This window comes from Coregonus lavaretus (assembly GCF_964263955.1).
Source record: "Coregonus lavaretus genome assembly, chromosome: 24".
Lineage (NCBI taxonomy): Eukaryota > Metazoa > Chordata > Actinopteri > Salmoniformes > Salmonidae > Coregonus > Coregonus lavaretus.
Genome location: NC_140011.1, coordinates 30,452,909 through 30,480,319, shown reverse-complemented (window position 1 = coordinate 30,480,319; position 27,411 = coordinate 30,452,909). Strand labels below are relative to the sequence as shown.

General features: G+C 42.3%; 1 protein-coding gene across 1 annotated transcript; it reads left to right on the top strand.

Moving 5' to 3' along the window:
- The first annotated feature begins 4,920 nt into the window (after positions 1–4,920).
- Positions 4,921–27,205, top strand: LOC311100145 (stAR-related lipid transfer protein 7, mitochondrial-like). Its single transcript, XM_084140922.1, has 8 exons — positions 4,921–5,871; positions 18,703–18,872; positions 20,696–20,745; positions 21,695–21,805; positions 22,112–22,194; positions 24,519–24,618; positions 24,733–24,817; positions 25,349–27,205. The coding sequence occupies exons 1-8, from the start codon at positions 5,417–5,419 to the stop codon at positions 25,513–25,515; spliced, it is 1,221 nt and encodes a 406-aa protein (XP_083997048.1). The 5' UTR covers positions 4,921–5,416; the 3' UTR covers positions 25,516–27,205.
- The last annotated feature ends 206 nt before the right edge of the window (positions 27,206–27,411 follow it).

Genomic DNA, 27,411 nt, shown 5'->3' with positions numbered 1-27,411 from the left:
ACAATTTTTTTCTCAAGGCCAACCGAAATTCGGGAGCCGAAGTTTACACCCCTTCGTCGGTGATTGGTCAACAATAGGGATTCTTCAATAAAGTCTTTGTTGTTATTCAACGAGAGACGACTCGTTTTCATGCACATTTTTTCATTGATAAATACTGCACCAAACATCTTAAATGTAAAATTGTGCGACTAAGATCTCCTCCACAAAAATGTCAAAATTAATGACTGATTTCTTGAGTTATCTTAGACTAATTGTGACTATTTTGAGGAAGTTTGAGACTGGCTACGGTGTCTCAAAATGGACAAACAGTACTATTGCTAATTCTCCAAAGCTATTTTAGCATACAAGTTACACAGAACTAGAGGAGGAATGTTCAAAAGCACATGGACAGAATATAACACCATAAAGGCTATGAAAAAGATATTGCGTGTCTGTGGTTATAACAAATAACATTATATACACTACCGGTCAAAAGTTTTAGAACACCTACTCATTCAACGGTTTTTCTTTATTTTTTACTATTTTCTACATTGTAGAATAATAGTGAAGACATCAAAACTATGAAATAACACATATGGAATCATGTAGTAACCAAATTCTCTCAACCAGCTTCACCTGGAATGCTTTTCCAACAGTCTTGAAGGACTTCCCACATATGCTGAGCACTTGTTGACTGTTTTTCCTTCACTCTGCGGTCCGACTCATCCCAAACCATCTCAATTTGGTTGAGATCGGGGGATTGTGGAGGCCAGATCATCTGATGCAGCACTCCATCACTTTCCTTCTTGGTCAAATAGCCCTTACACCGTCTGGAGGTGTGTTGGGTCATTGTCCTGTTGAAAAACAAATCACTGCAACTCCCCTCCAAGTCTCGCTCATCAACTCATCCTTGTCCGCTGGCTATGTCCCTTCCATCTTCAAGAAAGCGAGAGTTGCACCCCTCCTCAAAAAACCTACACTCGATCCCTCCGATGTCAACAACTACAGACCAGTCTCCCTTCTTTCTTTTCTCTCCAAAACTATTGAGCGTGCCGTCTATAGCCAACTCTCCTGCTATCTCTCTCAGAATGACCTTCTTGATCCAAACCAGTCAGGTTTCAAGACTGGTCATTCAACTGAGACTGCTCTTCTCTGTGTCACGGAGGCTCTCCGCACTGCTAAAGCTAACTCTCTCTCCTCTGCTCTCATCCTTCTAGACCTATCTGCTGCCTTTGATACTGTGAACCATCAGATCCTCCTCTCCACCCTCTCCGAGTTGGGCATCTCCGGCGCGGCTCACTCTTGGATTGCGTCCTACCTGACAGGTCGCTCCTACCAGGTGGCGTGGCGAAAATCTGTCTCCGCACCACATGCTCTCACCACTGGTGTCCCCCAGGGCTCAGTTCTAGGCCCTCTCCTATTCTCTCTATACACCAAGTCACTTGGCTCTGTCATATCCTCACATCGTCTCTCCTATCATTGCTACGCAGACGACACACAATTAATCTTCTCCTTTCCCCCTTCTGATAACCAGGTGGCGAATCGCATCTCTGCATGTCTGGCAGACATATCAGTGTGGATGTCGGATCACCACCTCAAGCTGAACCTCGGCAAGACGGAGCTGCTCTTCCTCCCGGGGAAGGACTGCCCGCTCCATGATCTCGAAATCACGGTTGACAACTCCGTTGTGTCCTCCTCCCAGAGTGCAAAGAACCTTGGCGTGACCCTGGACAACCCCCTGTCGTTCTCCGCTAACATCAAAGCGGTGACCCGATCCTGTAGATTCATCAAATCAAATCAAATCAAATTTTATTGGTCACATGCGCCGAATACAACAGGTGCAGACATTGCAGTGAAATGCTTACTTACAGCCCTTAACCAACAGTGCATTTATTTTAAACAAAAAAAGTAAGAATAAAACAACAACAACAAAAAAGTGTTGAGAAAAAAAGAGCAGAAGTAAAATAAAGTGACAGTAGGGAGGCTATATATACAGTAAAATAAAGTGACAGTAGGGAGGCTATATATACAGGGGGGTACCGTTGCAGAGTCAATGTGCGGGGGCACCGGCTAGTTGAGGTAGTTGAGGTAATATGTACATGTGGGTAGAGTTAAAGTGACTATGCATAAATACTTAACAGAGTAGCAGCAGCGTAAAAAGGATGGGGTGGGGGGGCAGTGCAAATAGTCCGGGTAGCCATGATTAGCTGTTCAGGAGTCTTATGGCTTGGGGGTAGAAGCTGTTGAGAAGTCTTTTGGACCTAGACTTGGCACTCCGGTACCGCTTGCCGTGCGGTAGCAGAGAGAACAGTCTATGACTAGGGTGGCTGGAGTCTTTGACAATTTTGAGGGCCTTCCTCTGACACCGCCTGGTATAGAGGTCCTGGATGGCAGGGAGCTTTGCCCCAGTGATGTACTGGGCCGTACGCACTACCCTCTGTAGTGCCTTGCGGTCAGAGGCCAAGCAGTTGCCATACCAGGCGGTGATGCAACCAGTCAGGATGCTCTCGATGGTGCAGCTGTAGAATTTTTTGAGGATCTGAGGACCCATGCCAAATCTTTTTAGTCTCCTGAGGGGGAATAGGCTTTGTCGTGCCCTCTTCACGACTGTCTTGGTGTGTTTGGACCATGATAGTTCGTTGGTGATGTGGACACCAAGGAACTTGAAGCTCTCAACCTGTTCCACTACAGCCCCGTCGATGAGAATGGGGGCGTGCTCAGTCCTCTTTTTTTTCCTGTAGTCCACAATCATCTCCTTTGTCTTGGTCACGTTGAGGGAGAGGTTGTTGTCCTGGCACCACACGGCCAGATCTCTGACCTCCTCCCTATAGGCTGTCTCATCGTTGTCGGTGATCAGGCCTACCACTGTTGTGTCGTCGGCAAACTTAATGATGGTGTTGGAGTCGTGCCTGGCCATGCAGTCATGGGTGAACAGAGAGTACAGGAGGGGACTGAGCACGCACCCCTGAGGGGCCCCCGTGTTGAGGATCAGTGTGGCAGATGTGTTGTTACCTACCCTTACCACCTGGGGGCGGCCCGTCAGGAAGTCCAGGATCCAGTTGCAGAGGGAGGTGTTTAGTCCCAGGATCCTTAGCTTAGTGATGAGCTTAGAGGGCACTATGGTGTTGAATGCTGAGCTGTAGTCAATGAATAGCATTCTCACGTAGGTGTTCCTCTTGTCCAGGTGGGAAAGGGCAGTGTGGAGTGCGATAGAGATTGCATCATCTGTGGATCTGTTGGGGCGGTATGCAAATTGGAGTGGGTCTAGGGTTTCTGGGATTATGCTGTTGATGTGAGCCATGACCAGTCTTTCAAAGCACTTCATGGCTACAGACGTCAGTGCTACGGGTCGGTAGTCATTTAGGCAGGTTATCTTAGAGTTCTTGGGCACGGGGACTATGGTGGTCTGCTTGAAACATGTTGGTATTACAGACTCAGTCAGGGACATGTTGAAAATGTCAGTGAAGACACTTGCCAGTTGGTCAGCACATGCTCGGAGTACACGTCCTGGTAATCCGTCTGGCCCTGCGGCCTTGTGAATGTTGACCTGCTTAAAAGTCTTACTCACATCGGCTACGGAGAGCGTGATCACATAGTCGTCCGGAACAGCTGGTGCTCTCATGCATGCTTCAGTGTTGCTTGCCTCGAAGCGAGCATAGAAGTGGTTTAGCTCGTCTGGTAGGCTTGTGTCACTGGGCAGCTCGCGGCTGTGCTTCCCTTTGTAGTCTGTAATAGTTTTCAAGCGAGAGGAAGAGGCGAATTTTCATGCTCTACAACATTCGCAGAGTACGACCCTACCTTACACAGGAAGCGGCACAGGTCCTAATCCAGGCACTTGTCATCTCCCGTCTGGATTACTGCAACTCGCTGTTGGCTGGGCTCCCTGCCTGTGCCATTAAACCCCTACAACTCATCCAGACCGCTGCAGTCCGTCTGGTGTTCAACCTTCCCAAGTTCTCTCAGGTCACCCCGCTCCTCTGCACACTCCACTGGCTTCCAGTTGAATCTCGCATCTGCTACAAGACCATGGTGCTTGCCTACGGAGCTGTGAGGGGAACGGCACCTCCTTACCTTCAGGCTCTGATCAGTCCATACACCCAAACGAGGGCATTGCGTTCTTCCACCTCTGGCCTGCTGGTCCCCCTACCTCTGCGGAAGCACAGTTCCCGCTCATCCCAGACAAAACTGTTCGCTGCTCTGGCACCCCAATGGTGGAACAAGCTCCCTCACGACGCCAGGACAGCGGAGTCACTGACCACCTTCCGGAGACACATGAAACCCTACCTCTTGAAGGAATACCTGGGATAGTATAAAAGTAATCCTTCTACAATTATTATGCTTAGCCACCTCACTTGTTTCAAAGTAGTCAGCTACTTTTCTTTGTAGTGTAGTTTAGCTACTTTCATCTCAAGGATAGCTGTTCATCCCTTTTCACTAAAGAAAGTATGATATAAGAACCTAGCATTGAGGTATACAATTAACGGAAACCTATACGTTTCCTCTTTTGTATGGCCAGAGAGGAAGAGGCGAATTTTCGGTATGGACAAAGCCCTGTACATCATTGCATAAGAGCAGTAGAGTGAAATGTACTGCACCACCTGGCGGACAATGGTTGTCATTTCAATTTGATCCATCGTTGACTGCAAAGATAATTGCTGTCCATATTATATTTCACTTTCAATATTGACAATATTTGTTCAATGATTTAACTGTATCGTTTTTTTCGTTTAGCATTATTTCTGATTACCGAGCTAATGCAACTGTGCATTTGCATAGACTCCTTTTCACCTTTATCGTGGTCCTTCAAGGCAGAATGACGTCAGGATCACAACTTAACTTGCTAGTGGCTAATCAAAAGATTGACACCGACTTCTGCCAATGAAAATTGCACCCCAATAATGAATGCCCAATAAGAATTGTGTTGTCCAAATAAGGAGGGTCCTTTCCGAGGGGTGTGAAAGCTACGGATCAGGTTGACTGACTGCGATGTGTAAGAAAAACGTGAAATTGGTGAGCTAGTAATTTAACCGAATTGAGGACAATTAAAAGTAATAGCGGTTTATACGACTATTCAAAAACTGTACGTTATCTGCCCACTGTTGTGTAAAGATCCGTTCCATGGTAGATAGTGCTTGGCTCGTGCTCTTGTCTTGCGTAGCTTACGTTAGCTAGTAAGCTAACGTCATACATTTATTATGAGCATGGGACCTTGATACTTTGTCACCTTAAGCCTGTAAACTAACAAGCTAACGTTGGCGCAATCTGCATATTTGGCAGTGTGGTTTGCTTAATATAGCTATGCAAATTATTCTTAGTTGTTAGTTTGCCGTCAATATTGACAGCGTCACATCATTGTTGGTAACGAGTGTTCCAATCCAAAGACTTGCCTTAATTAACGGTCACTTCTAGTTGAACTTGCTCTTGCACAACCTGCAGCATGTTTCAGTCTATACAACGGCGGCCTATAGCATTATGTGAAATCAGTGTATGTGCTGTTAGGCTTCAAAGCAGTAATTCACTGAGACAGGGAATCGGCAAGGGCAAATCCGAAACCACCTCATGGATGGGACGACGCATGGGCCTGTTGTTGTCATGGCTCCAGAGATCGGGGGTGGGCACGAGTGAAAAAGTGCGGTCTGACAAGAAGAAGCAAGGCCTGCTGTCAATTTTTGCCAACCATTGTAGCTTTGTGACCGGCCAGAGGCTTCGACGCGCTTATCAGATTGGAGAGCTTTACTCAAACCTGTACTCGGAGCGAACCAGGTGGACCCTGGTAGGAAGCATATGGCGTCGACTCCAGAGCAAGCACGCCTCCACGGGGAAGCTTGTGGCTGCACTGGCTGGTGTATTCATGTGGGAAGACGAGAAGGTTCGAGATGAAGAACTACACAGGTACATGCTGTTAACGTTACTTACAATTAACCATTAAGGCCAGAGGCGGTGTGGTGTATGGACAATACCACATCAAGGGCTGTTCTTAAACACGACGCAATGCGGAGTTGCTGGATACAGCCCTTAGCCGTGGTATATTGGCCATATACCACAAACCCCCGAGGTGCCTTATTGCTATTATAAACTGGTTATCAACGTAAAACTGTAAAAATACATGTCATACCCGTGTGGCAGTCAGGCAATCAACATTCAGGGCTCGAACCACCCAGCTTATCATGTTAAACGTGTGCATATTGTACTGTGCCACATTGTACACAGATTTTTCCCAATTGTTTAATGCAGGTGTGGAATGTTAGGCCTACCTTTGCTTCAATCTTGTCCTGTAAGGTGAAAGCGGGCAATATGCTTCGCTTCAAATACAATTGTATTTGTCCTATGCGCTGACTACAACAGGTGTATACTTTACCGTGAAATGCTTACTTACAAGCCCTTTCCCAACAATGCAGAGTTAAAAATTGCGAAATTAACAAAAAAGGAAATAGTAACACAAAATGGCTAACACTATATACAAGGAGTAACGGTACCGAGTCAATTTGCAGGGGTATGTGGTAGTGGAGGTAATTATGTACATGTAGGTAGGGGTAAAAGTGACTAGGCAATCAACCACAGGAGGTTGGTGGCACCTTAATTTGGGTAATGGCCCGAGTGGAATTAGTGGAATGGTATCAAATACATCAAACATGGTTTCCATGTGTTAGATGCCATTCCATTGGCTCGTTATGAGCCGTCCTCCCCTCCGCAGCCTCCACTGCAATCAACATATAATAAACAGCGTAGCAGCAGCGTGTGTGAGTGGCGTCAATATGCGTGTGTGAGCGTATGTAGTCTACAGTGCCTTCAGAAAGTATGCATACCCTTTTGATTTATTCCACATTTTGTTGTTACAGCCTGAATTCAAAATGGATTAAATAAAAATTCTCACCCATCTACACACAATACCTCATAATGACAAAGTGAAAATATGTTTTTAGATTTTAGCAAATCTATTAAATGAAATACAGATCTAATGTATATGTATTCACACCCCTGACTCAATACTTTGTAGAAGCACCCTTGGCAACGATTGCGGCTGTGAGTCTTTCTGGGTAAGTCTTTTAAGAGCTTTCCACACCTGGATTGTGCAACATTTAGCCATTTTATTATTTTCAAAATTCTTCAAGCTCTGTCAAATTGGTTGTTGATCATTGCTAGACAACCATTTTCAGGTTTTTACCATAGATGTTCAAGTAGATTTAAGTCAAAACTGTAAAATCGGGCCACTCAGGAACATTCATTGTATTCTGGGTAAGTAACTCCAGTGTAGATTTGGCAATGTGTTTTAGGTTATTGTCCTGCTGAAAAGTGAATTCCTCTCCCAGTGTCTGGTGGAAAGCAGACGGAACAAGGTTTTCCTCTAGGATTTTGCCTGTGATTAGCTCCATTCTGTTTTTGTTTTTTTTATCGTGAAAAATTCCCCAGTCCTTAACGATTACAAGCATACCCATAGCACGATGTAGCCACCACTATGCTTGAACATATGGAGAGTGGTACTCAGTAATGTATTGGATTTGCCCCAAACATAAGATTGTATTCAGGACAAAAAGTTAATTTCTTTGCCACATTTTTTGCAGTATTACTTTAGTGCCTTGTTGCAAACAGGATGCATGTTTTGGAATATTTTTTTTATTCTGTACAGGCTTTCTTCTTTTCACTGTCAATTAGGTTAGTATTGTGGAGTAACTACAATGTTGTTGATCCATCCTCAGGTTTCTCCTATCACAGTCATTAAACTCTGTAACTATTTTAAAGTCACTTGGCCTCATGGTGAAATCCCTGAGCGGTTTCCTTCCTATCTGGCAACTGAGTTAGAAAGGACAATTTTTTTACCCATCTACCAATGGGTGCCCTTTGTGAGGCATTGGAAATCCTCCCTGGACTTTGGTTGAATCTGTATTTGAAATTCACTGCTCGACTGCAGGACCTTACAGGTAATTGTATCTGTGGGGGACAGAGATGAGGTAGTCATTCAAAAATCATGTTAAACACTTATTGCACACAGTCCATGCACTTTATGTGACTTGTCAAGTAAATGTTTACTCCTAAATGTATTTAGTCCTGCCATAAAAGGGGTTGAATAATTCTTGACTCAACATTTCAATAAACATAATTCCACTTTGATATTATGGAGTATTGTGAGTATGCCAGTGACAAAAAAAATCTAAATTAATACATTTTAAATGCTGGCTGTAACAGTGGAAAAAGTCAAGGGTGTGATTACTTTCTGAAAGGTATGTGTTGGAGTGTCAATGTAGTATGTACAGTGGGGAGAACAAGTATTTGATACACTGCCGATTTTGCAGGTTTTCCTACTTACAAAGCATGTAGAGGTCTGTCATTTTTATCATAGGTACACTTCAACTGTGAGAGATGGAATCTAAAACAAAAATCCAGAAAATCACATTGTATGATTTTTAAGTAATTAGTTTGCATTTTATTGCATGACATAAGTATTTGTCTGAAGTTTGCCAATGACCATCTGGATGATCCAGAGGAAGAATGGGAGAAGGTCATGTGGTCTGATTAGACCAAAAAGCTCTATTTTTGTCTCAACTCCACTTGCCTTATTTGGAGGAAGAAGAAGGATGAGTACAACCCCAAGAACACCATCCCAACCGTGAAGCATGGTGGTGGAAACATCATTCTTTAGGGATGCTTTTCTGCAAAGGGGACAGGACGAAAGCACCGTATTGAGGGGAGGATGGATGTGTGGCCATGTATCGTGAGATCTTGGCCAACAACCTCCTTCCCTCAGTAAGAGCATTGAAGATGGGTCGTGGCTGGGTCTTCCAGCATGACAACGACCCGACACACACAGCCAGGGCAACTAAGGAGTGGCTCCGTAAGAAGCATCTCAAGGTCCTGGAGTGGCCTAGCCAGTCTCCAGACCTGAACCCAATAGAAAATCTTTGGAGGGAGCTGAAAGTCCGTATTGCCCAGCGACAGCCCCGAAACCTGAAGGATCTGGAGAAGGTCTGTATGGAGGAGTGGGCCAAAATCCCTGCTGCAGTGTGTGTGCAAACCTGGTCAAGACCTACAGGAAACGTATGATCTCTGTAATTGCAAACAGGTTTCTGTACCAAATATTAAGTTCTGCTTTTCTGATGTATCAAATACTTATGTCATGCAATAAAATGCAAATTAATTACTTACAAATCATACAGTGATTTTGTGGATTTTTGTTTTAGATTCCGTCTCTCACAGTTGAAGTGTACCTATGATAAAAATCACAGACCTCTACATGCTTTGTAAGTAGGAACACCTGCAAAATCGGCAGTGTATCAAATACTTATTCTCCCCACTGTATGTGTAAACTCCAGTGAGTGTTCATAGAGCCGGTGCAAGAGTCAGTGCAAATAAAAAGGGGGTCAATGCAAATAGTCAGGGTAGCCATTTGATTAACTGTTAAGCAGTTTTATGGTTTGGGGGTAGAAGCTGTTCAGGAGCCTTTTGGTCCCAGACTTGGCGCTCCAGTACCGCTTGACATGCGGTAGCAGAGAACCGTATGACTTGGGTGTCTGGAGTGCTTGACAAATTTTAGGGCTTTCCTCTGACACCGCCTGGTATAGACATCCTGGATGGCAGGGAGCTCGGCCCCAGTGATGTACTTGTCTGTACGCACTACCCTCTGTAGCGCCTTACGGTCGAATGCCAAGCAGTTGCCATACCCAGCACAAGGTGCACCTCTGTAATGATCATGCTGTTAATCAGCTTCTTGATATGCCACACCTGTCAGGTGGATTGATTATCTTGGCAAAGGAGAAATGTTGACCAACAGGGATGTAAACACATTTGTTCAACATTTGAGAGAGAAGCTTTTTTTTGCGTATGGAACATTTTCTGGAATCTTATTTCAGCTCATGAAACATGGGACCAACACTACATGTTGCGTTTTATATTTTTGTTCAGTGTAAATATTCTAACGAGCGCAAAGAAATTGCAAAAAAAGGCAAATCCAGCTCAAAGTTATACATGTATAGGTAGTACATTTTTGGTGAGTTGTGACATTTAAAAGTGACTGTAAACCAGCGACATTGTGCAAATGAACAAAGTTTTGACATGCTTGTCTGTAGGACGAACCGTACTCTCTGTGTGGAGTCGCTAGGGCAACGGGCCTGCCTGCTATGCTTGGAGAAGATTGGGGAGCAGCAGACAGCCGAGAACGGAGAGGAGAAGAAAAAAACCTGCAAGGAAATCAAGACTCATAACTCATCCAAAGGGCTTGGATTTCTCAAACACGGCAGAAAGCTAATGCAATATGATGCCCCGTCACCTTATTAATTCAGCCACTTACTTAGATAACGCGACCCCTAAGCTTAACTTGCTAGTTAACGCAGAATTTTGCGTTTTTCCACGCAGAAAAAAACCTAATACGAACAGACTATTTTTGTGCTTCAGTTGCACTTCTCCAATCAGATGAGAATTCACCAACAGGTAAGTGTAGCTACTGTTTTCGGTGTAGCCAGCCTACTTTTCTCCGGTAAAATGCAAGATTAACTTTAAGAAAAACATTAGGAAATGTAGCTGGCTACATTCTTTCTGTGATACAGAACTATGATAGCCATGCATCGTTTTTGCAAATATACCTTTTTTTCATTGTAAACTCATTTACTTGTGTGACTGCCAGACAAAGCATTGCACTTCTGTTGTCATCTGATGAAAATGAATGTGCGGTTTTGTCATACAACACAATGCCACAGATGTCTCAAGTTGAGGGAGCGTGCAATTGGCATGCTGAATGCAGGAATGTCCTCCAGAGCTGTTGCCAGAGACTAGAATGTTTATTTATCTTCCATAAATCGCCTCCAACGTCGTTTTAGAGAATTTTGGCCATATGTCCAACCGGCCTCACAACCGCAGACCACGTATGGCATCGTGTGGGTGAGCGGTTTGCTGATGTCAACGTTGTGAACCGAGTGCCCCATAGTGGGGTTATGGTATGGGCATGCATAAGCTACGGACCACGAATACAATTCTATTTTATCGCTGTCAATTTGAATACACAGAGATGCTGTGAGATTGCCATTCATCCGCCGCCCTCACCTCATGTTTCAACATGATAATGCACGGCCCCATGTCGCAAGGATCTGTACACAATTCCTGGAAGCTGAAAATGTCCCACTCCTTCCATGCTCTGGATCAACGTGTACGACAGCATGTTCCAGTTCCGCCAATATCCAGCAACTTCGCACAGCCATTGAAGAGTGGGACAACATTCCACAGGCCACAATCAACAGCCTGATCAACTCTATGCGAAGGAGATGTGTCACACTGCATGAGGCAAATGGTGGTTGCACCAGATACTGCCTGGTTTTCCGATCCACATCCCTACCTTTTTTAATTTTAAGGTACCTGTGACCAACAGATGCATATCGGTATTCCCAGTCATGTGAAATCCATAGATTAGGGCCTAATGAATTTATTTCAATTGACTGATTTCCTTGTGAACTGTAACTCAGTAAAATGAAATTGTTGTTCAGTGTAGATTAAAACTCTCTTGGTAAGTAGGATGATCTACAGCTTATCATGAGGTATTCTAACTTGGGCGAGCAGAACCGAGACTTCCTTTTAATATTAGTGAATTGTGTACCAGCTGTTAACTAAAGACCCCCCCCCCCCCCCTCCCCATCACAAATCATTATAACAATCCCTCATTTTCTTTATTTTTGTTGTTGCAAGAAGAATTCCATTAATATAACATTAATTGACCCAAACACAACATACAAATGAATTCCTAACCTCTTGATTCATGACAATTTGTAAGTTACATGGAAATTATATTCAAATGAATATATCCCAATAAAAATAACTTCAGTCTTGCTTTCCATGTTCCTATTGAATTATCACTAAAAACATTAGACTTCAACAGCGTTTAAATTACCATATTCCCCCACAATCTTTGCATCTCTATTCGTACTCTTAATACCTTTCTGTATGTCTCTAATATTTCCCATAGCTTTAGTTAAATTCCCAATACCTTCCAATTCTGATGGCAAGCATGTGTATCTCTCCCCAGGCATATTAGGGGAACAGAGTCAGGGTTGAACAGAGTTGAATATTGTAACTATTAACAGTCTTGAATATCCAAGCAATTGGGTCTGAAATGTCACTCATGGGACACTATGCAATTGATAATCGCATAGCATTGGATGCTATTATAGTAGATAAAGGGGGAATGTATGTGATTATAGGGGGAGAATCATGTTGTACTTTACATTTACATCATTTAGCAGATGCTCTTACCCAGAGCGACTTACAAATGACAATTCTTAGTGATTCACATTTGGTCCTATCACTCAAAAACTAAAACCCTCAACTTTATCACCCATTACAACTGTCACAATGTACACTTGTATTAACATACAGTATAAATATCCATAATTCTATTATGACATTCCTCATCCTGAGAATAACTACAGATCATTATCTCAATGCATTATTAATACTATTAATTTAGCAGTGTATATACCTCTTACCCAAATTATCAAATTTAGATAAATCAATGTTTTTATTACCACAGCTAAGCATCCCCTTTTTTCTCCGGCACTTAAATCTTCTGGCGTCTCTTCATTATGTTCTTCAGACATCTTCATAGCTCAAAATGCATTGCCCATGACAATATCCCAACTTCAATGTCTCAGTCACCACCATCTATCTCTACACCCCATTGTCTTGTCCATTTGCCAACCATTATACCAACAACATGAGAAATGTTGTATTTGAACCGATCTTTCTCCATTCTCACTCAATGGTGGACTCCTGTCCCACTCTCTCGATATAAAAACATGAGAAAATCAGTTGAAAGCTTCGATTGGCTGTTGTACACCGGTTGCAGGTAGAAGTGGTGCTGTTTAGGAACGTCTTCAACGCCTCCGATATTCATCTTCAGCCGGTTCAGAGATTATTTATTTTTAAGGTTCACACCATTCTATGCCAAATTATCCATGCTATGCATCAAGACACCATCTGTATTTACCTCAATAAAAGACTAAACATAAGTTGAGTTGATTTCATTTCTAATCCAAGAAACCATATAAGCATTGACTTATTTGACAAATAATTATGTTTTACCAATTATTCTTAATACCAATACTAATATACTTCCCAATTTCTGTTAGGTAAACCCTCCAAATACAGATAAATGAATGATGTGATTCTTGAAATTCTGGAAGATCTTGGAGGTCTTGTAGGTCTGTCCCTCCTCCGAGGGAATCAGCCATCACACGTAGCTCATCAGTAGAATTCCTCTTGCCATCGTCTCCCATCACCTGATCCTCGTCAGCTCCAGCATCCTCAGCTCCCTCATCTCTAGGTCGTCGGTTTCCTCGTAGTACTCTGTTGCATCGGTTTAGATGATACCAGGTCGATCTCCCCTCTATCCATACATCCGTTGGTGTAGACTGGGTGACGATGTATGGTCCTTTTTAGATCTGACCCTTCTTCCTTCACTATGGTCTAGGATCATGCAGAATTCTTCTCCATTTATCAACATCGCTCTGTGGAGTGTGTCCTCCTTGCAGCGTACCAATAGGGAAGTTGTGAGTCCCTGCTGCAAAAACACAGACACAAAAGAAAACAATGCTCCGCAGTGGCGACGCCATCTTCCTCCTCTGATTTGGAATACTCCTACAGTGGGACAAATAGATGCAGGTATCTCTCGCTCTTACTTTCCCCTCCATCGAGATAGCCAGCAAAACCTAGTACTGACCTCCCCACCTAGGTTTTGTCCATCTGACTTCTTTAATCCTTTACCGCCAGTCTCCCAGGTGCATACAATGCCCAGATTCTCCTGCTAGGTTTGGCAGAGAAGCCTTCACCCTTTGGGAAGAAAGTCTTAGCAACATTGTTAGGTGCGACACCGTATGCTACTATATCCTGTCTTCATATCAGTCAGTAGAAGCCTTGATATTAGGGTGTGCACATTTTTGCAGCTTGTTATAGGTCACTAGTTTGATAGACAGGCCGCCTCTACATACTGCCTTATACCACACATACACTTTCACTTAAAAAATGTAATCTAACACATTAATTACTACTGCTCATATTCTTAATACAATTTGCATATTTACCAAAAAGCCTTATGCGAGCAGTACTTCCCCCCATGATTCATACGTTCAAAAACAAAACAGACTGTTCAGGAGTCTTATGGCTTGGGGGTAGAAGCTGTTGAGAAGTATTTTGGACCTAGACTTGGCACTCCGGTACCGCTTGCCGTGCGGTAGCAGAGAGAACAGTCTATGACTAGGGTGGCTGGAGTCTTTGACAATTTTGAGGGCCTTCCTCTGACACCGCCTGGTATAGAGGTCCTGGATGGCAGGAAGCTTGGCCCCAGTGATGTACTGGGCCGTACGCACTACCCTCTGTAGTGCCTTGCGGTCGGAGGCCAAGCAGTTGCCATACCAGGCGGTGATGCAACCAGTCAGGATGCTCTCGATGGTGCAGCTGTAGAATTTTTTTGAGGCTCTGAAGAATTTTTTGAGGATCTGAGGACCCATGCCAAATCTTTTCAGTCTCCTGAGGGGGAATAGGCTTGGTCGTGCCCTCTTCACGACTGTCTTGGTGTGTTTGGACCATGATAGTTCGTTGGTGATGTGGACACCAAGGAACTTGAAGCTCTCAACCTGTTCCACTACAGCCCCGTCGATGAGAATGGGGGCGTGCTCAGTCCTCTTTTTTTTTCCTGTAGTCCACAATCATCTCCTTTGTCTTGGTCACGTTGAGGGAGAGGTTGTTGTCCTGGCACCACACGGCCAGATCTCTGACCTCCTCCCTATAGGCTGTCTCATCATTGTCGGTGATCAGGCCTACCACTGTTGTGTTGTCGGCAAACTTAATGATGGTGTTGGAGTCGTGCCTGGCCATGCCGTCATGGGTGAACAGAGAGTACAGGAGGGGACTGAGCACGCACCCCTGAGGGGCCCCCGTGTTGAGGATCAGTGTCGCAGATGTGTTGTTACCTACCCTTACCACCTGGGGGCGGCCCGTCAGGAAGTCCAGGATCCAGTTGCAGAGGGAGGTGTTTAGTCCCAGGATCCTTAGCTTAGTGATGAGCTTAGAGGGCACTATGGTGTTGAATGCTGAGCTGTAGTCAATGAATAGCATTCTCACGTAGGTGTTCCTCTTGTCCAGGTGGGAAAGGGCAGTGTGGAGTGCAATAGAGATTGCATCATCTGTGGATCTGTTGGGGTGGTATGCAAATTGGAGTGGGTCTATGGTTTCTGGGATAATGCTGTTGATGTGAGCCATGACCAGCCTTTCAAAGCACTTCATGGCTACAGACGTCAGTGCTACGGGTCGGTAGTCATTTAGGCAGGTTATCTTAGAGTCCTTGGGCACGGGGACTCTAAGACATTACAACAGGGGCATCGGTAGACACAATATAAGTAACCTAATTTATGTCCCTCTAACTGTCCTGAATGCCTCTGCTGATCCTACAGCTATTGTATGCAGTAATCATGTGCCTAAGAACCAGATTTATACTGTTAGCACTGAGCCGGTGTGCCCGAGGAGGAAGGCCACTGTGTGCAGCTCACCCTGCACTAACATAAATAACATGACCACATCTACTGCTGCTAAGCTTCCCAGTAAAGCAATAAAAACAAGTAAGCATCACAGAAGAAAAGTGCTTAAAATAGCCCACGTTAACATATGAGCTTAAGAAACAAGGTTCATGAAATCAATAATTAGCTAGTAACAGATGACATTCATATTCTGACTATCTCTGAAACTTACTTAGATAATACCTTTGAGGATACAGTGGTAGCAATACAAGGTTATAACATTTACAGAAAATATAGAAATGCCAATGGTGGAGGTGTTGCTGTTTTTATATTCAGAACCACATTCCTGAGAGGATCTCATGTTAAATACTGTTGAAGTAATATGGATACAGGTTCATCTGCCTCACCTAAAGCCAATTCTGGTGGGAAGCTGCTATAGACAACCAAGTGCTAACAGTCAGTATCTGGATAACGTGTGAAATGCTTGATAATGTATGTGATGTCAATAGAGAGGTATACTTTCTGTGTGATTTTAAATATTGACTGGCTTTCATCAGGCTGCCCACTCAAGAGAAAGCTTCAAACTGTAACCAGTGCCTGCAACCTGGTTCAGGTTATCAGTCAACCTACCAGGGTAGTTACAAACAGTACAGGAATTAAATCATCAACATGTATTGATCATATCTTTACTAATGCTGCAGAGATTTGTTTGAAAGCAGTATCCAAATCCATTGGATGTAGTGATCACAATATAGTAGCCATATCTAGGAAAACCAAAGTTCCAAAGGCTGGGCCTAATATATATGTATAAGAGGTCATACAAGAAGTTTTCTAGTGATTCCTATGTTGTTGATGTAAAGAATGTTGGTCCGTGGTGTGTAATGAGGAGCAGACAGACACTGCACTTGACGCATTTATGAAATTGCTAATTCCAGTTACTAATAAGCATGCACCCAATTTAAGAAAATGACTGTAAAGACTTAAATCCCCATGGATTGATGAGGAATTGAAAAAATGTATGGTTGAGAGGGATAAGGCAAATAAGTCTGGCTGCACAACCGATTGGCAAACGAATTGCAAATTGAGAAATGTGACTAAACTGAATAAAAAGAAGAAACAACATTATGAAACAAGGATAAATTACATTAAAGAATGATAGTAAAAAGTTTTGGAGCACCTTAAATTACATTTAGGGAAAAAAGGCAAACTCAGCTCCATCATTCATTGAATCAGATGGCTCATTCATCACAAAACCAACTGATATTGCCAACTACTTTATTTTTTTAATTGGCAAGATTAGCAAACTTAGGCATGACATGCCAGCAACAATTGCTGACACTACACATCCAAGTATATCTGACCAAATTATAAAAGTGAGTGTGAAAGAGGTGAAAAAATGGTCTATTAACAATGACAAGCCACAGGTCTCTGACAACTTGGATGGAAAATTTCTGAGGATAATAGCGGACTATATTGCCACTCCTATTTGCCATATTTTCAATTTAAGCCTACTAGAATGTATGTGCCCCAAGGCTTGGAGGGAAGCAAAAGTCATTCCACTACCTAAGAATAGTAAAGCCACCTTTACTGGCTCAAATAGCCAACCAATTAGCCTGTTACCAACCCTTAGTAAACGATTGGGGAAAAAATAGGGTTTGACCAGATACGATGCTATTTTACAGTACACAAATTGACAACAAACTTTCAGCATGCTTATAGAGAAGGACATTCAACAACCACAGCACTTACACAAATGACTGATGGGCTGAGAGAAATGTATGAAAAAGATTGTGGGGGCTGTTTTGTTAGACTTCAGTGCGGCTTTTGACATTATCGATCATAGTTTGCTGCTGGAAAAACGTATGTGTTATGGCTTTACACCCCCTGCTATAATGTGGATAAAGAGTTAGACAAGTAACAGAACACAGAGGGTGTTCTTTAATGGAAGCCTCTCCAACATAATCCAGGTAAAATCAGGAATTCCCCAGGGAAGCTGTTTAGGCCCCTTACTTTTTTCCATCTATACTAAAGCCAGTGTGTCTATGTATGCGGATGACTCAACGCTATACACGTCAGCTGCTACAGCAACTTAAATAACTGCAACACTTAAGAGTTGCAGTTAGTTTCGGAATGGGTGGCAAGGAAATGTTAGTCCTAAATATTTCCAAAACTAAAAGCATTGTATTTGGGTCAAATCATTCACTAAACCCTAAACCTCAACTACATCTCGTAATGAATAATGTGGAAATTGAGCAAGTTGAGGTGACTAAACTGCTTGGAGTAACCCTGGATTGGAAACATATTATTACATATAATGGTGAAAATGTATTGATACAACAGTAGCTAGGATGGGGAGAAGTCTGTCCATAATAAAGCGCTGCTCTGCATTCTTAACAGCACTATCAACAAGGCAGGTCCTACAGGCCCTAGTTTTGTCACACCTAGACTACTGTTTAGTAGTGTGGTCAGGTGCCACAAGGAGGGACTTGGGAAAATTGCAGTTGGCTCAGAACAGGGCAGCACGGCTGGCCCTCGGATGTACACAGAGAGCAAACATTAATAATATGCATGTCAATCTCTCATGGCTCAAAGTGGAGGAGAGTGACTTAATCACTACTTTTTTTTTTTTTTTAAAGAGGTGTAGACAGCTGTCTGTTTGGAATGCTGGCACACAGCTCGGACACCCATGCATACCCGACGAGACATGCCACCAGAGGTCTCTTCACAGTCCCCAAGTCCAGAACAGACTATGGGAAACGCACAGTACTACATAGAGCCATGACCACATGGAACTCTATTCCACATCATGTAACTTAGTCAAGCAGTAAAATCAGATTTAAAAAAACAGATAAAACTACACTTTCTGGAACAGCGCGGACTGTGAAGAGAGACACACACACACACACACACACACACACACACACACACAGCATTCGCAAACACATGCTAACACGCACTCTCATCACACACATTTTAATATTGTTATTTTGCTGTACCATTGATTTTATTGTTAATATGTTATGGTAGACTAGTGTGTAATAAGGTGTTATGTATTGTTTTATTGCATGTAAATTGTGGTTGGACCCCAAGAAGAGTAGCTGCTGCCTTGGCAGTCGCTAATGGGGATCCGTAATGACAAATGGTACTACGGTATTCTAAAATGTTGGTATCATGACGTGTTGGTACCGTGGTATGTCGCTTGTGGTAAGATCTCTATCCCTGTACACTTCCCCAGATGTGGACTAGAGCTCCAAGCTTTGGAGAAGGTGAAGAATCTGAGTGCATCTTCAGAAAAGGAGAAGGCTGCAGGGCAGGTGGAGACTGGCTGGGAGGTTGTCATGGAGAAGAATAACTTCAAAGTGTGGAGGCGGTCCATTGAGGGAAGCCACTTGTGGGAATACAGAGGTCAGCCTGCATTGTCACTTGTTGATACCCAGAACATGCAGTATACAGTGCATTTGGAAAGTATTCAGACCCCTTCACCTTTTCCACATTTTGTTATGGTACAGCCTTAATCTAAAATTGATTAAATAAAAACATTTCCTCGTCAATCTACACACAATACCCCATAATGACAAAGCGAAAACAGGTGTTTAGAAATGTTTGCAAAAAAAACAAAGATACAAAAATTATACCTTTATTTAAATAAGTATTCAGACCCTTTGCTATGAAACTTGAAATTGAGCTCCGGTGCATCATGTTTCCATTGATAATAATAATAATAATAATAATATGCCATTTAGCAGACGCTTTTATCCAAAGCGACTTACAGTCATGCGTGCATACATTTTTTGTGTATGGGTGGTCCCGGGGATCGAACCCACTACCTTGGCGTTACAAGCGCCGTGCTCTACCAGCTGAGCTACAGAGGACCATCCTTGATGTTTCTATAACTTGATTGGAGTCCACCTGTGGTAAATTCAATTGATTGGACATGATTTGGAATGTCTTAAAAAGGTCCCACAGTTGACCGTGCATGTCAGAGCAAAAACCAAGCCATGAGGTCGAAGGAATTGTCCGTAGAGCTCCGAGACAGGATTGTGTCGAGGCACAGATCTGGGGAAGGGTACCAGAAAATGTCTAACATTGAAGGTCCAGTGGCCTCCATTCTTAAATGGAAGAAGTTTGGAATCACTAAGACTCTTCCTAGAGCTGGCCGCCCGGCCAAACTGAGCAATCTGGGGAGAAGAGCCTTGGTCAGGGTGGTGACCAAGAACCCGATGGTCATTCTGACAGAGCTCTAGAGTTTTCTGTGGAGATGGGATAACCTTCCAGAAAGACAATAATCTCTGCAGCACTCCACCAATTAGGACTTTATGGTAAAGTGGCCAGACGGAAGCAACTCCTCAGTAAAAGGCACGACAGCCCGCTTTGAGTTTGACAAAAGGCACCGAAAGGACTCTCAGACCATGACAAACAAGATTCTCTGGTCTGAAGAAACCAAGATTGAACTCTTTGACCTGAATGGAGGAAATCTGGCACCATCCCTACGGTGAAGCATGGTGGTGGCATCATGCTGTGGTGATGTTTTTCAGCAGCAGGGACTGGGAGACTAGTCAGGATCAAGGGAAAGTTGAACAGAGCAAATTACAGAGATATCCTTGATGAAAACCTGCTCAGGACCTCAGACTGGGGCAAAGGTTCACCTTCCAACAGGACAACGACACTAAGCACACAGCCAAGACAACGCAGGAGTGGCTTCGGGACAAGTCTCTGAGTGGCCCAGCCAGAGCCCGGACTTGAACCTGATCGAACATCTCTGGAGAGACATGAAAATTGCTGGGCAGTGATGCTCCCCATCCAACCTGACCGAACTTGAGAGGATCTGCAGAGAAGAATAGGAGAAACTCCCCAAATACAGGTGTGACAAGCTTGTAGCGCCATACCCAAGAAGACTCGAGGCTGTAATCACTGCCTAAGGTGCTTCAACAAAGTACTGAGTAAAGGGTCTGAATACTTATGTAAATGTTTCAGTTTAAAAAATAATTAAATTGCAAAAAGTATTTGCTTTGTCATTATGGGGTATTGTGTGTAGACGTTAACAAAATATGGAAAAAGTCAAGGGGTCATAATACTTTCCAAATACCTTTTTCTATTTGATTATATGGCATGTCATAATTTCATCAACCTTTTTGATGTACATTTGCACTCTTTTCCCTCTTCTTATTGCCATGATCATCATGTCATCATTAACACTCAACACACTTTTCCCTCTAATCTTTTCACAGTTTTGGGTTCTTACAACGATGTCACCCCCAGACAGTTCTTCAATGTTCAGGTACTAAGCTAGTTTATTTTATGCTAACTGTCTTGACTTGGTGTAATAGTTAATTTTGAATACAAAAAACAAAACATTTGTGTGCAAGAGGAAACCTGTGCTTTCACTAACCAGGTTTCCATGTCAGTGGAAACGCTTTAATCGAAGTAAACTTAGTCACGCAATGACATGTTTTGTGGTCCTCCCACTACGACTTTTCGGGAAAGCATGTAGTTTATTAGGGTACAGATGAAAAAATGATGAACTTCACAGGGTGGTGAAAGTGCAAGGTTATGAGCTTGATGCTTCTTTCCAATAAATATGAAGGGTCTTATTCTGGTGACGTGATCATTGATGCTTGGCTGCCATTTGACAAATAAAAAATAATATCACTTTTTTGTCCTTAATAATCTCACTGTATCTGCAAGCTATTGACGAGAGCGCATGTGCCAATACCAGAGTGGGGGAACTCGCTATATAACGCACCATTTATTTGTGAGCAAACCATCGGTAGAGTTAAATGCTATGGAAACTCATTGCATTTGTCTTTTTTTATTCGGTAAAAGGTGTTTATGTGCACTACATCACACACCCTTTTATCCCCAACAAGTCAATTTAATGGAAACTTAGGGAAAATGTGCAAATTGTTTTTATGCTGATTTTAACATTCACATGAAAAATCTGTTGCCAATTGGATGGAAACCTAGCTAATGAACCTGTTAAGAAATTATTCTGTAGAATATGTGCAAGTGGTTTTGTGTACATTCAGCACCAGATGTCCTGAATGTTCATACGCTCTCTTTGCGTGTCTGTGCTTATCTTTGTACTTAGCTCGTTTTGTACATGTCTGTTTACCCAAATGCCCTTGGTGGAGTGTAAGGTTTGTGTGGAGATATGTAGCTCTAGGTGTTGCGTGTGTGCTAAATTAAGCATCTGTTCCTCTCGTCTCACGCTCTGCCCTTTGCCGCAGTTGGACACAGAGTACAGGAAAAAGTGGGATGCTCTAGTTCTTAAGCTGGAGGTGGTGGACAGGGACGTCAACACCGGCTCAGAGGTTGTGCACTGGGCCACACATTTCCCTGTAAGTTCCCCCTGCCAACTTGCACACTAGAAATGCAGAACTCGTTCTTATCAAAGATATGCTTTCGTTTCCTCAGTGGTTTCTCTGTTACAATGTAACATTTATATACTGAGTGCTGCATGTTTTTGCCTTGCTCATGTGTTCTCGAGTTGATTATTACAGATGTATGCAAGCATACAGTATTATATTTTATGACGAGAAAGCAATGTTTCCCTGAAATAAGGGCTGTGTCATAGTCCACAGATGGCAACAACTAGTTATCCTACATTTGTTGGATTTTTTATTTGTTGTATTATCTTCCCACAGTATCCCATGTACTCGAGAGACTATGTTTATGTGCGTCGCTATGACGTTGATGTGGAGAATAATCTGATGGTCCTGATCTCCAGGTGAGTGACTTCATGTCAAATAGTTCTATTGAAATTAGGGCTGTCAAACAATTTAAAATAATGAATCAAGTTAATCGCATTGTTTTCTGTTGGTAACTACAATTAATCATTTTTTTTAATTTATTGTTGAAATATGACCCTAATTAAAGATGTTTCCATTTAAACCACATTGGGTTGTAGGTATAATATATTTTGATTTATAGGGGAATAAAGCCCCAAATGAACTAAATTCTAAGACCATAACATCATCCAGGTTTATGTTAAATCTAGCCTAGGCTACTTCTAATCTGTTCTTCCAACATGAACTAGTCAAGCTTCTACCTACTTGCGAATTGGGATAAATTGCTTAAATCTTTTGATCTGAGAACTATAACTGTGTAAAATTATTGAGTTGAATCTAGAGGCATTCAGCCATGCATGGCATTCTAAATGTTCTCATTTGGTTAGCTAACATTAAATTAAAGGGATACTTTGGGATTTTGGCAATGAAGCCCTTTATCTTCTTCCCCGGAGTCAGATTAACTCATGGATACCATTTTTATGTCTTTGCATCCAGTATGAAGGAAATGAGGTAGTTTTGCGAGTCAATGCTAACTAGCGTTAGCGCAATGACAAAGTCTATGGTATCTACTGGCAGTTACCATAGAATTCCAGTCATTGTGCTAATGCTAGTTAGCAATTGCACAAACACTAGTTAGCAACTTCCTTCAAACTGTACGCAGAAACATACAAATGGTATCCACGAGTTCATCTGAGTCTTGGGAAGTAAGAAGTTTGTCTTCATTGCCAAAATCCTGAAGTATCCCTTTAACTAGCTAGCTACTTCTGTGCAAATGTTTTTTCTGTTATCTAAAGAAACGCCTGGGAATGTGTTTATGGTTGAACTTTCTGTACGTTTTCCTTCAAATGTGTTGCATAGTGTAGAGTGAACAGACGTCCCCAATTTTGGTGGCCTATCCCGACAATGTCCCCAATTAGCCCTATACAAGTATTTGAAAGGGCTAGGAAAAATGGAATATTGTTCCATGACATGTTTTTTTATTTCCACGAATCTACAAAATCTGGTCATTTTAGCATAGTGGATGTTTTAGCATCACAAGAGCGACTTCTAGCTGCTGACTGAGTGGACAAGAACGTGTTGCGCTCAAAAGGGTCTGTGCGGAACAGACTTTTGGGTGAAAAAATTGATGTGATTAAATGCGTCAAAGGTATGGCGTTACTGTCAACTTAACTAACGTGTTAACTTTGACAGCCCTAATTCAAAAACGTTTGCATTATGGGTTTTTACTTTACCTTCTATAACAGTATTTTGAATGTTTGGTTTATTAAATGTGATATGCTGTGTGTGTAATGTCAATTTTTATAGTTTACACCGCTACTTGAGTCATACCTCTCTGCTCTCTCGCCATGCCTCTTTCCACACAGACCTAGCCCCGCCCCGTCATTCAAGGAGCGCATTTGTTGTTCCTTGACCACGAGACACTTGCATTCAGTCTTCATGGTCAATGCAACAATGTTGATGACAACGATGTTTCCATTTTGCTTCTTAATATAAATCCACAAGCGTTATCTAATTACACTAATTTGTCTTTTTCTTAGCAAGTTTTAGCTAAATCATGTTAGCCGCTAATGCTAATAAATGTACTGAGTCAGCACAAAAGTAGCTAGCTAATACAGCCTGATACCAGTGCTGGTGTAGGCTTAAATCAGCATGTTTGTGCAACGGTATCTTCTAAATCAGAGAGGAATAGGCAAAGCATTCATGTTGGCTACATGAATAAACATTTAATTTAGCCAAAGATTATAGGGTCCCCTAGGAAACACTGACCATCACTTTGTTTCCTACCCTGTCACAATAACTCTGTCCTGGCATTTTCATTCGTTGTCATGTCTAACAACACTGTATTAAAATTGCCTACTGTTATTTATATTCTAACTATAGAATTAGAATGAAGTCTATTTACATGAGTCCAACAGTTCACCCAAGTGTTTTCATCTAAATCGCAAGTCAAATCGCAATTGTAACATTTGGTTAAAAATAAGGCCTAGTTATTTTTGCCCATATTGTGCAGTCCTACGTGGCAGTGTGGAAATTCTCATGAGTGCAGGAAATTATTTTGGGTTGAATTGAACAATATAAAACAATCAGAATGGAGAGACTCATTGAAATCACTTAGAATGTATGTGTTGTCACAAACTACTGTGATATTTTGGCCATATCACCCAGCTCTACGTTTCATATTTTTTGTGTTTATTTTTGTTGTTGCTTGGAATCTTTTTTGTTTTGCTCTCTCCTCTCCCATCCTTTTTTTGTGCCATTTTAGAGCGGTTCAGCATCCTGGAGTCCCAGAAACTCAGGACTACGTCAGAGTCCACTCATACCAGTCCAAGATGGTCATCCGCCCTCACAAGACCTTCGATGAGGTGAATATCATAAAACATAGATAATGTCACCATAGGGCAAGATTTTAGTTCTATGCTGTTTGTGTGCATGTTGGATTACAGTATCTGACCTTGTCATGTCGTCCTGTCCCACAGAATGGCTTTGACTACCTTCTGACCTACAGCGACGACCCTCAGACCGCCTTTCCCCGCTACTGTGTGAGCTGGATGGTGTCCAGTGGTGAGCTCTCGTTCTCCTTGTTTCTCTTCACTAAGCTTAATGATTATCCCTAGGTGTAAACTGAATGTAGTCATTGTTGGAATATCAACAATAAAAACATTTTTTATCTGAAGCGACACAGAAGTGCTTCACTGAAGGGCAGTAGGGCACAAAAGTAACAATCAAATCCTGATCTTTCCATCAAATGCAGCCACTGACTATGCACAATTATTGAGACGTAACTCAATGGGCGAGGGATCATTTTATTTTTAGCCTGAGGTAGCTGGGCTATAGTAATTGGCTGATTTCAACATGACCAACGAACTGGATCTGTTGGTATTGTAGCTCAGTGCTTTGCTTCATGGTCTGATTTTACTTTTGTTATCTGGATGGAAAGTCACCTTCGGGCCTATTCAATTAAACCCTTTTAAAAGTAAAACAAAAACAGTAGGTCATTGTGGTCTACAGTCTTCACTGCTATCATATGGTTTTCCCTGTGGTTGTATGTTATCCTCGTTCCTGGTTATCAACTGTTGCCCTCCTCCCTCATAGGTATGCCTGACTTTCTGGAGAAACTTCATACTGCAGCCCTTAGGGCTAAGAACCTGGAGGTAGGGATCTTCGACTACGCCAGTGTCATAAAGTCCAACGACACCAAGCACCAGCCCAGCCAGGACCGCCTTGGGGACAACACTCGCCCTGGGCAGATCTATGCCTAAGGGACCATGTCTATTTAGCAGGGGTGGGGAGTTTGATTTAACCTGCACCTGCTCACATACAACAACCCTCTAAACTCTCAAGCTTTTGGACACAAGGGTTGATGGGATATAATGAAACTGGAATATACATGTGTTGAAGATATTCAGTACTCGTTCCTCACAGACTGGTCATTGATAACAGAATTGTCATGAGAAGCATGGACTGTACCAACAAGCGTTTGAGCCCTTCGGAGAAAGTACTCCGCTTTTGCTGCCGGGAGAATTGCCATTGGGACTTACTGCCTTGCGACACTTGTGCTAGACAGCAAACATCCTCATGCCTCCTTTTGCTAACTAGCTGCTTCACCAACTAGTGAGACTGAGCCAAAATACTACCCCTATAGAGATGTTGCCAAAGCATTGTTTCTCCCTCCATCCACCATGTCTACTAGTTTCTTCCAGCCACCTTGTTTGGGTCCCTTATCTGGTCACATCAGCACTGAAATATCTTGCTGTAAAGGCTTAGCTACATAAATACATACCTATAGTTAATTATTTTATACAACAGAAAGAAGATAATCTATAATTAAACTCACTGTGATATCAGGAACTTGAACACACTTTTGAGCTGAATGCCCTGGCATATTGACTTTCACAGACAACTGGATTTAAGGGTTCTTGTGGTCTCTTTTTCACATTTTTGGGATTGATGTTTTGCTCTGCAAAACTGAGGTTCCCACTTTTGTCGGTCACGCCTTTTCAGTGTGTGTTTTTAAACTGCCAGGTCACGACACTTCTAACAGCCTTCTGAAGATTACCAGTGTCTTCCTGTCCACAAGGTGTCTTATGGTAACTGCAAAAATCCTCTAACTATGCTTGATGTTTTTTCACTTGCATTGCAGTTCCCCTCCACCCGTCCATGTTAATATGCCCTTATAAAAAAAAAAAAAAACATACATTTTAAGCGCGTGTTTTCTTGTGCCACCTAGAACTATCTGCATATGACTGAAATAATGTATTTCTTCCTGAGAACAAAGTTCAAAGTTATGGAACAGACATTATTAGAACCGACTGCTCGATAGTTTGCACTACAGAGGAATGTTTGTTTGCTAAACTGTTACTGTACCTTAACAGTGAAAGTAGTGAAACAATTGTCCTATTACTGATGAATTTTGGAAGGTAAGGGTTTAGTAAGATCATGTCCCCTTTGCGTGTATGTGTAATACCTTTTTATTGCATTTTTGATTTGTTTTTTCTTCTTCTTGATGTGTAAATGGTTCTGCAAACTACCTAGACCTAATCTTATGAACTATTTGTCTGACTCATTGGAGTAAGGGGCATGTGTGAATTCTCTGCTCAGCCTGACAATCTGGTACAATTGAATGAGCACCTATTTCTGTATATAATTTTTTTTTTCTGTTACTGATATTGGTCAAAACAGAGATTTTTTTCCAGGGAAAGTTTCATGAATTTATGGTACCAGTATATATGCATGACTACAGTTCCATGAAAACAGATTGTTGGTAGGTCACCAATACTGAGTTAGAAGTGTAAAAGATACCATAGTTCAATACGTTTAAATGCTAAGGGTCAGTTTGTAATTCCATGGGTCCCACATGTCAGTATTAAACGTCCAATGGAGCAGTTTTTATATCAAGTCATTTCTGGGTAACAACTGTACTTACTGTAATATACTTCAATTAAATTGGGCAAAAATAGCTTTTGTTGCAAAAAACTTTCAAGCAAGAATTTTGATAGGACTTTCATCAGCTGCGTATGATATAAAACACAATTTTGACTGCACTGGGCCTTTTTTAAGATGACTTACTCCCATGAAGCCCCAAATAACTAATCGTTCAACTACGCTTATCTTTGTGATAAACACAGAGGAGTTTTCTTGCTCTGAAAAAATTACGT